General features: G+C 62.1%; 2 protein-coding genes across 4 annotated transcripts; one reads left to right on the forward strand and one right to left on the reverse strand.

Moving 5' to 3' along the window:
- The first annotated feature begins 795 nt into the window (after window positions 1-795).
- On the forward strand, window positions 796-12,593 carry VWA5B2 (von Willebrand factor A domain containing 5B2). 3 transcript variants are annotated; one of them, XM_066556499.1, is made up of 22 exons: window positions 796-961; window positions 4,284-4,439; window positions 4,773-4,934; window positions 5,260-5,485; window positions 5,590-5,744; window positions 6,173-6,304; window positions 6,399-6,523; window positions 6,648-6,824; window positions 6,907-7,017; window positions 7,143-7,345; window positions 7,646-7,760; window positions 7,833-8,018; window positions 8,113-8,272; window positions 8,349-8,638; window positions 9,727-9,952; window positions 10,036-10,380; window positions 10,451-10,588; window positions 10,665-10,784; window positions 11,029-11,106; window positions 11,293-11,362; window positions 11,571-11,679; window positions 11,947-12,593. In XM_066556499.1, the coding sequence occupies exons 2-22, from the start codon at window positions 4,301-4,303 to the stop codon at window positions 12,553-12,555; spliced, it is 3,876 nt and encodes a 1,291-aa protein (XP_066412596.1). In that variant the 5' UTR covers window positions 796-961; window positions 4,284-4,300; the 3' UTR covers window positions 12,556-12,593. The 3 variants fall into 3 exon arrangements, with proteins under 3 accessions (XP_066412596.1, XP_066412594.1, XP_066412595.1); XM_066556497.1 differs by lacking the exons at window positions 796-961; window positions 4,284-4,439; window positions 4,773-4,934 and having other exon boundaries at window positions 5,396-5,473; XM_066556498.1 differs by lacking the exons at window positions 796-961; window positions 4,284-4,439; window positions 4,773-4,934 and having other exon boundaries at window positions 5,396-5,473; window positions 6,910-7,017.
- A 372-nt stretch (window positions 12,594-12,965) lies between these two features.
- ALG3 (ALG3 alpha-1,3- mannosyltransferase) lies at window positions 12,966-15,920 on the reverse strand. Its single transcript, XM_066557105.1, has 9 exons — window positions 15,770-15,920; window positions 15,331-15,430; window positions 15,096-15,243; window positions 14,791-14,951; window positions 14,535-14,655; window positions 14,068-14,273; window positions 13,795-13,871; window positions 13,455-13,599; window positions 12,966-13,353 (listed from the first exon to the last, which is right to left on the reverse strand). The coding sequence occupies exons 1-9, from the start codon at window positions 15,918-15,920 to the stop codon at window positions 13,164-13,166; spliced, it is 1,299 nt and encodes a 432-aa protein (XP_066413202.1). The 3' UTR covers window positions 12,966-13,163.
- Between the last annotated feature and the right edge of the window lie 45 nt (window positions 15,921-15,965).

Below are 15,965 nucleotides of genomic sequence, written 5' to 3' on the forward strand. Positions count from 1 at the left end.
GGGGCTGTCAGTGGCTGAGGGATTCCCAGTGTGCCCCGGGCTGTGAGATCTCCCTGCCAGCAGACATGTCCTGACTTTGCTGGGATTTCCTGACTGCCTGCACCTTCCCCAGGGGGGCTTGTTGTCACACTTGTGTCCCAAAAGCTGCGCTGTCCCTGAATCCCCCCTCGTTCCTGCTCCTCAGGGCTGTGATTTCACTGCAGCACATGGAGGCTGATGAGGAAAGCCCAGTGGTACCCCAGGGCATCTGGGTTTGGGGTGGATATTGAGCATCTACCTGCTCCCAGTCATTTTGTTATGGCCTCAGGGCAGCTGAGACATTTCCTAGTGAAGCTGGTTGTGACACTTGTGGCCAATGTGATTTGTACTGGAGAGTTCAGCTGGTTGATGGGGGCTCTTTTGGCTCATGATCTGTTGGGGGGCACACAGGGCGTGGTTACATGTCCCAGTCACACAAACCCCCTGGTTTTTCTTGCTGCAGCATCACCAGGGGTCTCACCAGTACCCCAGTTTGCCTGGACACTGCTATTCTGTGGGTACAGAGCAGCCCACAGCCATGGACTGTGCTCTTGACTGGTGCCTGTCACTGGTGCCTGTCACTGTCTGAGGCTGTTGTCTGTCCCCTGAGACCGCCAGTATTCCCTGTGAGAGCATCCCCCCACCCCCCCGGGGTGCCGGTATAGGGAGTGTGTCTCTTTAATGAGGCTGGGCTTGGAGCAGCTCTGCTGCTGGCACAGGGAGTGAGGGATGGAGCGAGGGCGGTGAAGGAGCCAGTGCCAGAGAGGGAGCCTGCAGCAGGGAGAGGCGGGGAGGGACCGCTCATCCCCCGGGTACCGCAGCCACCCTGACGGAGGGACAGGGAAACCCATCCCCAGGGAAGGGGGCTCTGCAGGAGGCAGGGACCCAGCGGGTGCTGAAAGGAGCCTGCAGCCTCTGTGTCATCCTCATCCTCCTCCTCCAGGTAAGGAGCAGGGCCAGGGGCAGGCAGGGCAGGGACCACGGTGGCTTGGGACCCCGAGGGTGTCCCGCAATTCCTCGGCGTCCCCGGGTTGTGCATCCGCTGCCAGGGCAGCTCTGGGTCAGGGGAGGGGTGAGAGGTGGAGATGAGACAGCAGGGCCACAAAAGTGCTGAAATCACCATCCGGCAGGGACCAGACAGGGCTGGCTCCAGCAACTGCTGGGAACACGCTCCAGGTTATCAGCAACCAGTCCCTGGGCCAGGCCACATCTGTCCCGTGGTGGGGGACACTGGGACCCTCCCGTGGGGCTGCCCTGCCAGGATTTGCCCTTGTCAGGGGAAACCCATGGGGCTGAGACTTTTCTTTTGGGGGATGCCTGTGTTAGGGTGCATTGAGGACAAGTAGCTCCTGTTCCCTGACACAAGGATGGGTTTTTCCAGGGGTTTAGTGGCTCTGGGGGGGTGAGAGCAGCAGCTCAGGTCCTGGGGGTGGCAGTCCTGGATGTGTTATCGGAGTCAGGGTGTGGCGGTCCTGGATGTGTTATCGGAGTCAGGGTGTGGGTGCCAGCTTGCACGCGCGTGTGCAGTGGGCTCTGCTCTCTGTTCCCATTCCCCAGCAGACAAAGCAGGAGGCACCACGGGCTGGAGAGTCCTTTGCCCCATCCAGCAGTTCCTTTCCCCTTCACTCTTCTTTGGGCTCTGCAAAGTGGTGTGTCCAATAGGCATAGGGCAACAGCACCATCACCTCCTGGCTCCATGGCCTTCTCCATGCTCCAGGAGTTGGGATGGATCCTGCTCTCCTGCCTTTGTGCCCCTTGGGATGTCTCACAGGGAGGGAAGGCCAGGGAAGCTGGGGTAATGCAGTTGAGCAGCAGGGGCAGCAATGGCTCCTCACTCCCGGCACTCTTGAAGAGGTTGGGCTCCTCTCCTTCCATCCTTTACTTTGAACCTGCCCGTGTGTCTGTCACCAATGGAAATTTCCACTGGGTTTGCCTGTGTCGGGTTTGGCCTCTTCCTTCCCCCGGACCATGCTGAGCCCCGGCTTGGGCGGCTGTTGCTGCAGCAGGTGAAACTCTGGCAACTCCCCAGGCAGCTGAGGAGGGTCTGCTGGGCTCAGACACCTGCCTCCCTTTCCAGCCTGGCTGGAAAACTCAGTCTGCCCACAGGCAAGACGAGAAACATTGATTTATTCTGACCCAGGGAAGGGTCAGCTCCGTCTTGCCTTCACAGACAGTTTTTAGCTGCCAGCACAGAGCTACCCCCAGCTGCTGTAGCCCTTTTATACTGGGGGTGTTGCTGGTTAAACCAGCTCCTGCAGGCAGTAGGTGGAGGGAAGGAAGGAGAGAAGGCTGTGAAGGTACTGGAAATAATGCTGGGCATGGGGAGAGGGCTGGGGACCTGTTGGTGATGCCACATTGAACTCTGGGGACAAGTTGCTGCCCCAGGAAAAGAGGATGAAGAGGCTGGGGTGAGGACCACCAGGTCTGGTTTTATTCATTAGCACGGGGCACAGAGCAGCCAGCACAAAGAGTGGCAGGGCCAGATGGGGCCTGTTTACCCTGTGAGGTGAAAGTAAAGAGCAGTGATAACACCCAGCCAGGACGGCCTCTCCAGCAGTGCCTGGTAAACACGGCAGTGACCCGGCCGGCAGGCGGCACGGCAAACACCGGCACGTTGCTGAGCATCAAACTGGCTGCCTTGGGAACAAATTAAACAGCTCTGGGCAGAAATACATCTTTAATGCTCAGTGTGGCTGGGTTGGAGGCACCCTGGTCTCCAGATCCCATCTGGGTGCTGTGTCAGGGCAGGAACCAGCTGTTGATGTGCCCAGCTGTGGAACTGCCAGTGAGGAGGAGCAGCAGGCTGTGCAGGGACCCTGTGCCACCTCGTGTGCTGGGAGCACAGTTTGGGGGGTGCAGCAGTGCGTGCAGCATCCTGCACAGAGGGTGGAGGGCTGGTGGTAATGGGGTGGGTTGGGTGGCCAGGATCTGCCAGCATAACCTTGCAATGCCAGCTGAGCAGGTAAATGGCTCTCCTCTGGTGGTAATGGACTGATTTTCCTGGGATGCAGCCACGTTGCTAATGCACTTTTGCACTTCTCCAAGGCTCCCTCTTTTGTGCAGCTGAGAGTTTGGTCCTGGTGCTGCCTCCAAGGATGTAGCCCTGCTCCACTTTCAAGGATGCTCTGTGAGAGGCACTCTGTGACCCCACACCGAGGGCACCCCGAGCCTCCCATTGCCAAAGCTCTTACGAGCTATTCCCAGGATGAAGGCCACTGGAGTGGGGGCACTGAACAGATGGCTCGGTTGTACCTGGCTTTGTCCTTGCCCTGGGCACATTGTGTGCTGCAGCACCAGCACATGGCGTGGGGCAGGGGCCTCACTGGGTCACAGGTGCTTGGGGCAGAGCAGAGGTGCAGACCCACATGTGGAGCAGACCCCATGCACACTGTCCACAGATCCACACAGCCAGGGCTAAGGCTGACAGGAATATTTTACACAAATACTTGATGGCACAGGATGGGTTGATGTTGGAGAGATGCTTTGACTCCAGACAATTGTTTGTGATGCTGCTCCTGGGTGTTTTTCCCAAGGGAAAGAGAGGTGTGGAGTGGGTTGGTGCCATGGCTGAAAGGCATCTCCAGCCACCTCTCTTCCTGCCAAGAGGTGGGAGCCTAGACACATCCATTTCTGGGCAAAGAAGGTGATGATCATCCACTTGTCGGGCTCCACCCTGCAGTGCATTCCCTCTGTGCTGTTCTTCCATGCAGCACTGACCTTGTTGTTAATTATTAAACCCCCAGCAAACACTGCTGGCTGCTTTGTCCTAGTTACATTGTGGGCTTCTCACCCTTCTGGTTGGCTTTTTTTTTTAACAAATTACCCTGGTAACCTCTGTGGACGAATGGAGATGGGAGCAGCAGACGCTCCAGTGCAGGAGATGGCCTGGAGAGGCTCTGGAGCTGCTCTGGGGTGGCTGAGAGATGGGCTGCATGTGGTTGGCCATTATCCATTCTGTCCAGGAGTCCCTGTTGGTCTGCCAGGGCTTGGGGCTTGCATGGAACCACTGCCCACAGGAGTTTTGTTGCTCTCTCTGTGGGCTCCTGTGGCTCCAGACCTGGTTTGCAGGTGGGCTGGGGTCCAAGGAGAGACGTGGATCCAGGTCCATGTGTTCTGTGCATGCTGAAGAGCAGCCTGGCATGTGGGAGGCCTGGAGACCTGCTCCCTCTCTCAGGCTGGTCAGATGTAAATGGCTTGTGGGCAGAAGCCCCTTCCAGCAGACCCCATCCTTGGGCATCCAGTGCCTGCCTTCCCTCTGCTCACAGCTGCCCACTGAGGGACCATGCCAGGCCTCTACGCCCTCTTGTCCTGGGAGGCTCTGCCCCTGAAGAGCTCCACGGTGAAGGCTTGTGCCAACGGATACTCCCTGAGCATCACTGCTCACCTCCTGTACACCAACCCCCACAAGGAGCCCGTGGAAGGTAAGGGAGGGCTCTCAGGTGTGGCAGGGACTGCAGGGCCCCCTGAAAACCCCATGCTGGTGGGCATTCTGTCTGCAGCCCATCTGTGTCCTGACCCCCAAACCTTGCTCAGCCTGGGGAGCAAAGACGGAGGCCAGCAGAGGTGGGGCCACTGTCACGCACTGTGGGCAGGAGGAGAGTGAGACTGAGCAAACAGAGGAAGAGGAGGGTTCCATCCTCGCTCTGGGTTGCTCCTGTGTCTCACTCACATGCTGTCAGACAGGGGCTCCCATGGGCTGTTCGTGCCACAGCAGCCATGCCGGCCTCTGCCTCGGGGCTCTCCTCTGCCTGCAGGCATCTTCATCTACCCGCTGGAGGAGTCGGAGGTGGTGGCTGGCTTTGAGGCAGCGGCGGGCAGCCGGCGGGTGACGTTCCAGCTGCAGAGCCGGCAGCGGGTGCAGGAGTGCTGCCTGCAGTGCAGCCCCAGCCCCGGCCGCCCGCGCCGCTGCAACAGCGGTAGGTGCCCTGGCACGGCTGCTGCTCGTGGGTGCTCCTGGCCTGGTGGCTCAGAACGGGCAGGGGGGGAGTGTGGGGGAATATGAGGGGCTGAGAGCCCCTGCCAGGCCACCCCAGTGCCTGGGGGGGTCTCTGGGGCTGGAGATCTCCACGTCTTCTTTCCCCTCCCTCCACCTCTTCTGGGGCTCTGCCACCATGTGCACAGCCTTCGTGGCACTTGTGCTCTGCTGTCACCTCTGGGAGCGATTAGGGCCACTAATGACCTCCTCCAGAACCCCACATGCCTCACTGATCTCCCCCCATCCCTCCTCCCTCTCCTGCCCAGGCCACCTTGTCTTGGATGAGGACGTGGAGCGCTCCACCTTCATCATTGTCACCGGCACGCTGTGCCCATCGGAGAGCCTGGCTGTCACCCTGAACACAGTGCAGGAGCTGCCCACGCTGCCAGACGGGGCCCTGCGCCTCCTCCTGCCCCCCATCCTCACACCCCACGTCCCCGCCGACCCCGAGAGCGAGCCGGCAAGCTTGTGTGACGACAGGTTGGCCCTATGGTGATTTTCATGGCTTCCTCAGTCTCTGCCATCCCAGGGGGGCGATGCCAATGCTGGGCGAGCAGGTCGGGGGGCAGGAGCCATCACCCCCTCTCCCCTTGCAGCCCCACAAGCTGTTTTGGGGGGCCAGGTGCCCGGAGCCAGTCACCCACTATGGTGCCTGTGGACAGCGTGGATGTCTTTCGGGGACAAACCTACAACCCTTTTCCTTACGAGTTCACCTTCGAGCTGCTGGTGAAGGGCCCCTGCTTGCTGGCAGGTAGGGGTGTGGCTTGGGTGTTTTCAGTTGGTTGTGTAAAACTCCTTAAAATGTGGGTGATGTTCCCTGGTCCCTCCCTTCTAGGAGGATGTGAGGGCCTGTTCCTGGGCACCCTCTTGCACTCCCTCCAGGTGAAAAATCCCTTTTTCCTTTCCATCCCTGGGGCTGGGACCCCTCAAAATCACCCTGCCTGTGCCTTTGGGCAGCTCTGGGTCAGCAGCCTCCTTCCCTGGGGGGATGTAATGCACTGGGGGGAGGGTGGGTGAGGAGAGGAAGATGGTTGGTTGGTGGGGATGTGCTCCTTGCTGCTGGCCCAGTCAATCCCATTAACTCTGTCAGGAGCAAGCCACTGCTGTGGGGCCTGGTGGGTGGAGGGGCTGAGGAGGGTGTTTGTGGGGGACTTACCTGCTGCCTTCCTTTCTTTGCAGGGCTGGAGAGCCCATCACATGCCCTGAGAGCTGATGCTGACCCTTGGGCCAATTCTGCCACCACCACCTGTGTCACCCTAGCCGAGCCCCACCGCTACGACAGGGACCTGGAGATCATCCTCTACCCTTGTGGTGAGGGAGATGATGCCCTTGGAGGGTTTGAGGCATCACCCCAGAAACATCCGGAGCAGCCCAGGGTAACTCAAAACTCTCCTGTGCCCCCCAGAGCCCCACAGCCCACACCTGGTGATTGAGGATGGCACCATGACGTACCCCGAGTACGAGGCGCACATCCGGAGCCGCCGGGATTACGTGCGGATTGCCAGGAAGGACAGCAGTGGCGAGAGACAGGTGACAGGGCACAGCCCCTGCTGCCCCAGCCACAGGGGGAAAGGGGAGGTGGTGGGGCGTGGGTGAGGCAGACCTTGCTGTGGTCCAGAGGGTGTGAGAAGGCTCTGACCTGCCTGGCTCGCAGGTGGCTTTCGTGCAGAAGCGTTTCCACAAGGACATCTTCCCCAACCCCGTGCTGATGCTGAACTTCTGCCCGGCTGTGGAGGCTGTCCCCGGGGCCCTGCAGAGCGTCACCCGTGAGATCCTCTTCCTCATCGACCGCAGCGACTCCATCAGTGGCCCTGACCTTGACAAGGTCAAGGTGAGGCACAGCCATGGGTCTGGGGGTGCTCCCTGGGTGGCCAGCCCTTAGCAGCTGTCCCTGGTCCCTTCTGTCACCTCAGAAGGCTTTGCTGGTGGCCCTGAAGAGCCTCCCGTCAGGAACACTGCTCAACCTCGCCAGCTTCGGCGCTGACATCAAGCCGCTCTTCCCATCCAGTCGCCTCTGCAGCAACGTGAGTGCCACAGGCAAATCCTGGGGATCGACCAACCTCTCTTTGTCCTTCTCCCAGCTCCTTGACTTGGGCTGGGGGCTGGTGAGCCAGGGGGTGGCTGCAAGGCCGGCTCTTTGTGCTGACAGGAGACGTTGCGCCGTGCCTGCGAGCACCTGGGCGGGCTGCGGGCAGACCCTGGTGGCACCAACCTGCTGGCAGCCCTGGGCTGGGCGCTGACACAGCCCCTCCACCACGGCTACCCTCGCCAGCTGTTCCTCTTCACCGGTGCAGTAGCGGGCAGTGCCAGCAGGATCCTCCGGCTGGTGCGCAGGCAGGCCAGCACCGTCAGGTACAGCACCGGCACTGCGGCAGGACTCCATGTTCCCCAAATCCCCCGCGCTGTTCCCACTGATTTCTCCTTGTGCAGCCTCAAATCTTACCTGAGCCCGTCCCAAGGGTGTCCTTCACCCATTGCACCCCTCAGCCCATCGCCCCGGCTCTTTCTGGGGTGCCCCAGCCCAGCACAGAACCAGGGCAGCACTCTGGCTGTCAGATCCCCCTGCCCATCCCTGCTAAAGGGCTCATCACTGGGTTTGCCAGCCCCCAGCCCAGCCCAGCCAAGGTTTTCCATCCCCTGGCTCTCCTGCAGGTGCTTCAGCTTTGGCATGGGCCCGCGGGTGTGCCGGCGGCTGCTGAAGGCCATGGCCAAGGTGAGCCGGGGCCGTGCTGAGTTTCTGAGTCCATCTGAGAGGCTGCAGCCCAAGGTAAGACCCAGGCAGGGCAGGGGGGCACTGGGGACACTGCCATGTGTGACACTGTCTGCACTCCCCCTGCAGCTGATCAAGTCCCTGAAGAAGGCGATCGAGCCGGCCATCAGCGACATCACCATCGACTGGTACGTCCCCGACAGCATGGAGGCTCTGCTCTCGCCCACCGAGCTCCCGGCCCTGTACCCTGGGGACCGCCTCATCAGCTACTGCGTCCTCTACAGCATCGCCCGCTTTGGGGACAGGCGCCCGCTGGTACGGCTGGCACGGCCTGGGCAGGGTGGCCTGGTCCCTGTGCCACCGGCTGCTCCCCAGCTGGGGGCTGATGGTGCTGTCCTCTCTCTCCTAGGGCCAGGATGGGGCTCGCCAGAGCTCCCGGGGCTCAGCCTTTCTCTCCCAGCAGGAAGTGCCCAGTCCTGGGGAGAGCCGCCAGCCACCCCAGACCCAGCCAGGAACTGGGGATGCCTCCCTGGATGTTTTTTCTGGAAGTACAGAGGTGTCAGAGCGGAGTGAGTGGGGTCCAGAGCTGGGGCAGGGAGCAGTCGTGGGAGCCATGGGCTAACAGGGCGTGTGCTCACCGGGCAGGTATTGATCCTGTTTCTGGGGGAGACATCTGGAAGCGGATCTACCAGCCCTCCTACATCCAGGAGCAATATGTCCTGACACACTGCTCTGTCAGCACTGACCGCAGCCAGGGGCTGCTCTCCCGCAGCTCCACCAGCAGCGAGTCCACTGGTTCCCGGGATGTGGCCCCCGAGGGTGGCTCCTCAGGCCCTGGTGCTGATGTCACCTCCCAGCAGGGCCAGAAGAGCCTGTCCCTCTGCGAGTCCTCCACCAAATCTGCCCCGCTGCCCTCTGCCCCAGCTGGCACCAAGGTAAGGAGGCCAAGGGGGTGCAGGGGCTCATGCTGTGGGGGTTGTTCATGGCTTGGCTGGGACCTTGCTGCCCTGTTGTGCCCAGGCATCTGCCCACTTGGCGGGGAAACAGAGCTCTAGCCTGAATTTTAAGCAAGGATCAGCAATGGATGCCATGAGGATGTTCCTGGGTGGTTTTGCCCTACTGAAGTGGGACAGCTGGGGACCAAGCAGCTGGTTCCTTAGTGTCCCTAGGCAGCAGTCAGCTGAGTGTCTAACAGACCCCTGAGCCAGCTCAGTGACGCCTTAAAGCTGCAGAGACCAAATGAAAATAGCTGGGCTGGCATCACGTAACAAATCTGTTGAGCCAGAAAGGCAAGGCTGAGTCGCTGGGCTTCAGCCTGGCTCCTTCAGCCCGCAGCCAATGCTCCAGACGCTTCATTAGCGATGGGCCACATCCCTGCTGCTTCATACCTGGGTGTAAAACCCAGCTGGGTCGCTGGGGTGGGGAAAGGCAGCTGCCCCAGTGACGATGGCCCCAAGGTTTGGTGAGGCCAGCTGTCACCCAGCACCAGGACACGCTCCTTCCCAGTGGCACGGCTTAGGTAACCCACTCCTGTCACACAGCAGCACAGCTGGTGCCCTTTGCTGCTGAAATGTCAAGCGTAAGTGATTTCCCTGCAGAGTAAATGATCCTCCCAACTCCCTGCTGCCGAGGCGAGAGGTGGCATGGGTGCCACTGCCCTGACATGGCTTTTAGGGGAAGCATCTCAATGCAGGGACACCACTCTGCACTGGGGAATGCATCCCTTTGTAACACCATCTAGCCTGAGTATTCTAGCTAACCTCACTTCTGCACACTCATAAATCCCTGGCAACTCCAGCATCAGCCTGAGTCACTCCCCAGGGATGTTTGCAAACTCCTGTGTGGGTGCTTCCCATGTCTGCGGTGCCAGGGCAGCATCCCTGGAAGCAGCTGGTGCCAGCCTGCAGAGCACTGATGACAGCTGAGGCTCCAGCCAGCAGCAGGAGAGGTGCAGGTGCCCATTGCAGCTCAGGGCAATCTGAGTTCGGTGCTGGCCTTGCCAACAGCCTTGTCCCCACTGCAGGTGACAGTGGCCCTGAGCACAGAGGAGCTGGCGCGTCAGAAGAAGGTGCTGGCACGTGCTGCCCTGGCTGGGCGCAGCTTCTCCACGCCACACGGGGAGCTGGATACCCATCGGCTCTGCCAGGCCCTGGAAAAGGTGTCTCAGAAGAGGAACCTGTCCCTGGAGGGGCAGCTGGATGAGCTGGGACCCCAGCCACGGCAAATGCAGCCCGGTGCAGCGGAGTCAAGTGTGTGCCGGCTCTGGGGACAAGGGCGGTGGGGTGAAGCCAGGTGCCCCCGCCTTGCTGAGCCCAGCCTTTGCCGTTCCCAGATAACCTCCTCTCACCCACCCACCTGGACTGGGACATGCTGGTGGAGCCCTCCTACCTCTTCAGTGCCTCGCCAGCGCCCGAGGCGGGGCAGCCCAGCCTGGGTGATGCCAGCATGCCCCTGCGCTGCCAGGTGGTGATCCACGCGCTGCGAGCCGGCACGCCCGTGTCCTGGGAAGTGACAGCTTCCCTGGAATCCCTGCTGCAGCCCCGGGAGGGGCCGGGCAGGGAGGACCTGCCGCGGCGGGCGGCCAAAGCCTGGGACAAGCCCCTGCACCGCCTGGCAGCGCGCTCCGTGGTGCGGGACAATGAGAGCGTGGCGCAGCGGGAAGCCAAGCTGGAGCAGGGTGGGTGCTGGTGCGGCTCCCCGGGGCGGCTCCGGCATCCCCCCCGCTCTAACCGCCTTGCTCCGGGCAGGTTTTGCCCGCCGGTTCCGCCTGAAAGCCGTGCAAACCAGCAAAGCCTGCAACGTGCCTTCCCTCTACACCCGCCTGGTGCCCGTGGACGGTGCCACGCAGACAGCCCTGCCCGCAGCCCCCGAGGTGTGGGGCGTAGGTACGGACAAGGGCCTGGTGGGACAGAGAGGGGGCAGCAAGGGGACAGAGGGCTGAGGTGGCATCGTCCCTTGCAGCTGGTTCAGCCAGCCGGACACGAGCTGCTGCGGCAGGGAACTGGCACCACCGGAGCTCCTCAGCGGGTCAGGGGCAGCAGCAGGAGGCAGAGGAGCAGGATGAGGCCCCTGGCACTGCAGGTACTGACTCAGACCTTTATGTCAACTTATCCTCCCCGGGGATCTGCACTGGGGTCTCTCGAGACCCTCAGCTGGTGGCTGTGAGGGGCTGGTCCTGCCTGGGGTGCTGTGGATATCTGGAAAGAGGCATCTGGCTGTACTGGGGAGGGGGGCATAGGGGGACAGCATAGCAGCCCCTGAGAGCAGCTGTGAACCGTGAGGGTCCCTGGAGCCTGGGACCCCACAAGATTTTGCTCTTTTGCAGGGCGAGACGAGATCGCCAGGTCCCCGGGCAGCACCTCCTCCCCTACCTTTGGCTGGGAAAAGCAGAACTACTCAAACGGTGTGTCCAGGCTGGATGAGGGTGGGAGATGGGCTACCCTTGATGCCCTGCCACAGCTGGAGCATCCACTGTGCCCTCAGTACCCTGGGCATGTGGGCTGAGCTGCCCTCCCAGGTACTGGTTAGTAGGACACACCTCTGGGTGCATCATTTTCCCACTGTGGTTAACTCTCTCTCCCCCTTGCAGGGCCCCCATCCAGCCCCTCCACCGCCTCCATGGGCTCCCAGAAATCCACAGAGAGCATCGCAGGCTCCAGGTGACACTGTGGGATGGGGGGATGCAAGGGACCAAAAAACGGCAGGTTGTGGGGATAGGGGGACAACTACTGATTCCCTGTCCCCTGCCAGCTCCTGCAGTATAAGTGGGGGGGTTTGGCACTCCAGCCCCTTCCCTGCATCAGTTTGGTATCCAGCTGCCTTTCAGGAATTCCTCCCAATCCTGTTATCTTGCCTGTGACCCTGCAGGTTTAGCCTGAGCAGGCGCAGGGGTCCCAGCCTGGTGCTGCGCCCGCAGTGCCTCAGCCCAGAGAGCGAGCGCTCCAGCAACCATGCCAGCCATGACTACCTCCCACTGGTAAGGACCTGCTGCCTGTCCCCTGTCCCCATCCCAGCGGGGGGACCTGCCCTGCTGGGTGCCAGCTGGGCCACCCAGGTCATGCCTGGCAGCACAAGCAGTGGAAGATGCTGTGTCAGCCCTGCATAGGGATCTTGGTTGGCTTTTTGGGGGCCATTAGACTGTCCCTGTGCCCCAGGGACACTCCTGCAGCCCCCAGTGGTCGGTGCTGTGGTGGGTCTGCACCCCTGCCTGCCCTCCCCACTCGTCTGTGCCCCCTCCTTGCAGGTACAGCTGCAGCAAGCCCGGGGGCCATTCCAGCTCACCGAGAGCTTCTCTGAAGTGGTGCAGATCCCCCTGGACCGCCTGCGCCGCGCCTCCCCCTACGCCTCCCACCGTGCCAGCCTCAGCCCCGTGTCCCCAGGGGCCAGGAGCCTCCCTGAGGCAGGAGCCGGGGCTGAGGAGGGTGAGGAGCCCCTCACAGCCCTGCAGCCCAGCTCGCCCCCGTCCCGCAGCACTTGCTCCGAGGTGCCCAGCGCGGCCGCGTGGGCGCAGGCGGACAGCGGGCACGGCTCTGAGTCTGACACCGGGCCCCACTCGGCTGCCCCCTCTGAGGCCGGTGTGAGCTGTCAGGACGTGGGGCCAGAGGAGCTGGAGAGTGCCAGCTGGGCCACGGCGGTGGCCTTGGCGTGGCTGGAGCATCGCTGCGCCGGGTTCTTTGAGGAGTGGGAGCTGGTGGCAGCCAAGGCGGACGCGTGGCTGCAGGCACAGCACCTGCCCGAGGGGGTGGACGTGGGCTGCCTCAAAGGGGCAGCCAGGCACTTGTTCCTGCTGCTGCGCCACTGGGACGAGAACATCAAGCTGAACATGCTGTGCTACAACCCCAACAACGTCTGACGGCCGCCCAAGGGGCCAATAAAGACACCTGGCTCCAAGCCACCTGCACTGGTGTCTCTGTTATCAGCAGAGAGCTGCTGGCTCCCTTCAGGCCATGCCAGGACTCACCAGAATCATAGGAGGGGGTCACCCCCTTCCCAGCCATCTCTGGTGGGAGGGAGCAGGCAGGGGAATAGGAAAAGCTGTACTGGAGGGACTCCTGGGCTCCATCAAAACAAATGAAATTGTGAGGCAAAGCAGTTCTGCAGCTCCTCTCTTGTAACCTCACCCCAGAGGCTGCTGCCTAGCCCTGGGCACCCCTTTCCCACAGCTGGGAAGCCAGAGTGCTCATGGCGCTAGAAGATGCTCTACCTTCCCTCAGGTGGGGCAAGTCCAGGGACAGCTGTTCTGACATCATCACAGGACAAGAATTTAGGGGAAGAGCACACAAAGCCCCCTTTATTCGGAAGTCCTGCCTTTTGGGGATCCCCACACCTGCCCCCTTGCACAGTTCCAGGGCTCATGGCCCTCTTGGGCTTTCTGTGGGTAGCCTGGGAGTCAAGTGGGAAAAGAGCAGGCAGATGGGGCAGTTCCAGAGGCCAGTTCCCACTGGCCAGCCATCCCCACTCTCACTGGGCTTTCTTGGACGTGGCTGTGGGTTTCCTGCTCGGTGGAGGGGTGTGTGACACTGGCGTGGGGGCTGTGCCGTACCAGAGCTGGAGCAGGATGAGTCCATGGCAGATGTGCAGGGAGAGAGAGCTGCAGACTGTGGAGGGGTAGGTGTTCCAGCAGAGCTCAATCACGCCCAGCAGCAGCACCCTGTGCAGGGGGAAAGCTGGGGGTCAGCGTGGGGGACACACCAGCCATCCTCACTCCCAGAGCCCCAGCAGATGGGTGCTCCCCTCCCTGCCAGCACGTACTTGGGCATGTGGGCCAGCTTGGTGGTCGGGGTGCACCAGAGTAAGTAGGGCAGAGTGTGGAAATACCAGACGTAGAACTGGTAGTGCAGGGAGCGGCTGCAGCAGACACCCAGGAAGTTGGAGGAGAAGAGGATGAAGACAATCCATGCACTGGCATTAAGGGGGCAAACACAGGAGGCTGGAGGTGTGGTCCCACAAGAGCTCCCCAACACAGCTCCTTTCCCCAGGGCAGGCTGGTACAACAGCACTGCATGGCCTGGGACCCAACCAGGTTTCTCCCTGCCTGCCTTCTCCCTCTCTTTCTCCCTCTCTCCTTGCTGCCCACCCTGCCAAAGGATATTGTTGACAGTCAAGCGAGGGGATGCGGGTTTCCTTTTGGCAGGATCCTTCAACAGAGTCAGGATGCTCTCTTTGGAACTGAGAGGGAAGAACAAACATTGATCTCAGATGCTGAAAGTCTCTCCCACCCCAATGTTCCCCTGTGAGCCACAATGCCTGGGCTGTACACTCCCCAAAACAGAACAGTAACTGCTCTCCAACTCACACCTGGAATCCCAGGACTGCAGCACTGCAGGGGCAGGGGAGTCAAGGATCTGTATCCTGCAGGGCTCACCTGTGCCACCGGTGCAGTGCAAAGAGCCCCAGGCCTGCCAGGTGAGCCAGGAGCAGAGCAGCATGGAAGACTCGATTCTGGAAAACCTCTTCTGGGAGGAAGCGCCAGTTCACCGTCCATTTAAACTGGAACTGGCGGCCCAGGTCAAAGGAGCGGGTCAGGTACCCCACAGGGTTCACCAGCAGGAAGGGCAGGCCCAGAACCACCTGCAGGGACACCAGCACCATCACAGAGCCCTACACCAGGTTGCTGTTACCCCAGCTACCTCCTGAGAAGCCCAGTTCCACGTGTAGTGACAGGGACAGTCAGCCCAAGATGAAAGTCAAGTGAGTTAGATTATTTATCAACACCCAGCTTGCTGTGAGAGGCCACAGGTGCTGGTACCACTGTCTGCACCCACGGCTCTGCAGCCTGGCAAGGCAGCCCCCTATTCCCTGCTGCTGCAGCCGGTGCAAACAGGGACCCACCTGGAGCAGGGCACAGATGCAGAGCTTGGGGATACAGCCCAGGAGACCAAACCGCTGCAGGAGGAGAAAGAGGAGTCCAGGGGCGAAGAGCAGAATGTTCATCTTCACGGACACAGCCAGGCTGAGCAGGAAGCTGCATTACCACTGCGGACCCCACACGGAGCCCCGGCAGCCCCTGAGCCAAGCGCAGCCTCCTGCTGGGGCTGAGCTGGCTCACAGACCCAGCAGCCGTGGAGAGCAGCTCCCAGCCCCTCACCTGAAAAAGAGGCAGCCCCAGGACCAGCGCTCCTCCAGGAAGAGATTGATGGCGAGGAAGAGGATGGCCATGGCCACAGGGTCATTGAAGAGCCGCAGCACAAAGATGGAGTGGATGCGGTATGAGGCGCAGCACATGAAGAAGAAAACGTACGGAGGGACCTTGCAGGGGACAGAAACACAGAAGGGTCATCAGCAGCCTGTCCTGGACTCCCTCCTGCTGCTGCTGAGCTCCTCCACACCCCAGCCCTGAGCCCGTATCCGTTCCGCCGGGGTGAGAGCTCAGGAGCCCTGGCCTCAGGGCACCTTGTTGGTCCGGCAGTAGATGCGGAAGACGAGGAGCAGGTTGAGGAGGTAGAGCCCGGCGAAGAGGTACTGAGCCAGGCGGATGTCGGAGCCGCGGCCCGTGGCATAGTACAGCCCCAGGAAGATGTACACGAAGCCGGCGGGGTAGCTGTGGGGAGACGGGAGTGAGGGGCCGGGCCTTGCGGCCCCTCCAGGAGCCGCCGGTCACGGAGAGCTGGGTGTCCCCGTCACTCACACCAGTGGCCCGGTGTCACCCTTCAGCTGGGTGTAGTCGCGGGTGCCGTTGGCGAACCCCTCCACCTCCTGCATGTAGGCCTTCCAGTCGATCTCGGTGTCTGCGGGACGGCGGGGTCAGCGGGGCTCGGGGGCACTGCGGGGGCTGACCCAGCTCCACACCCGCCAGCCTGATCCTGTGCCTCGCTGCCATGCTGTCAGCACGGGCTCTCCCGAGCCGCCACATCCAGGACCCCCGGCCCAGCCCCGCGTCCCTCCCTGGCCCCCTCCAGGCGCGGCCCTATCCCCCTGCCCGGGGTTGCTGTCACCCGAGGGGCCGCGGCAGGGCTGTCCCCGTGCCCGCGGCATCCCCGCTCCGCCCCGCACCGCCCTGGACAGGCCCCGCCATCCCCGGTGGCAGCCCCAGGCAGCGCCAGGCCGGGCCGGGCCCCGGCACTCACAGGGGACCCTGCGGATGACCCAGAGGTTGACGCCGCCCTCGGCCAGGCAGAGGCAGGCGGCCACCAGCGGGGTGTAGCGGGGCTCCAGCAGCGCCTCCCGCCGCTCCCGCCATGCCCGCCGCAGCGCCGCCGCCCCCCGCCCCGCCGCCATTCCGCTCTCTGTTTCCGCCCGGAGCGCTTAGTGCGGCGCGCCGGC

The sequence above is a fragment of the Molothrus aeneus genome, chromosome 10, assembly GCF_037042795.1.
Source record: "Molothrus aeneus isolate 106 chromosome 10, BPBGC_Maene_1.0, whole genome shotgun sequence".
In the NCBI taxonomy this organism is placed as follows: Eukaryota; Metazoa; Chordata; class Aves; order Passeriformes; family Icteridae; genus Molothrus; species Molothrus aeneus.

Coding starts and splice junctions, on each gene's coding strand:
- ALG3 (XM_066557105.1), bottom strand. CDS start 15,920: ATGGCGGCGGGGCGGGGGGCGGCGGCGCTGCGGCGGGCATGGCGGGAG. Junction 14,952..15,095: donor TCTACTGCCGGACCAACAAG/GTGCCCTGAGGC, acceptor GTCCCCTGCAAG/GTCCCTCCGTACGTTTTCTT. Junction 14,656..14,790: donor TGGGGCTGCCTCTTTTTCAG/GTGAGGGGCTGG, acceptor CTTCCTGCTCAG/CCTGGCTGTGTCCGTGAAGA.
- VWA5B2 (XM_066556499.1), top strand. CDS start 4,301: ATGCCAGGCCTCTACGCCCTCTTGTCCTGGGAGGCTCTGCCCCTGAAG. Junction 4,935..5,259: donor CCCGCGCCGCTGCAACAGCG/GTAGGTGCCCTG, acceptor TCTCCTGCCCAG/GCCACCTTGTCTTGGATGAG. Junction 8,639..9,726: donor CTGCCCCAGCTGGCACCAAG/GTAAGGAGGCCA, acceptor TCCCCACTGCAG/GTGACAGTGGCCCTGAGCAC.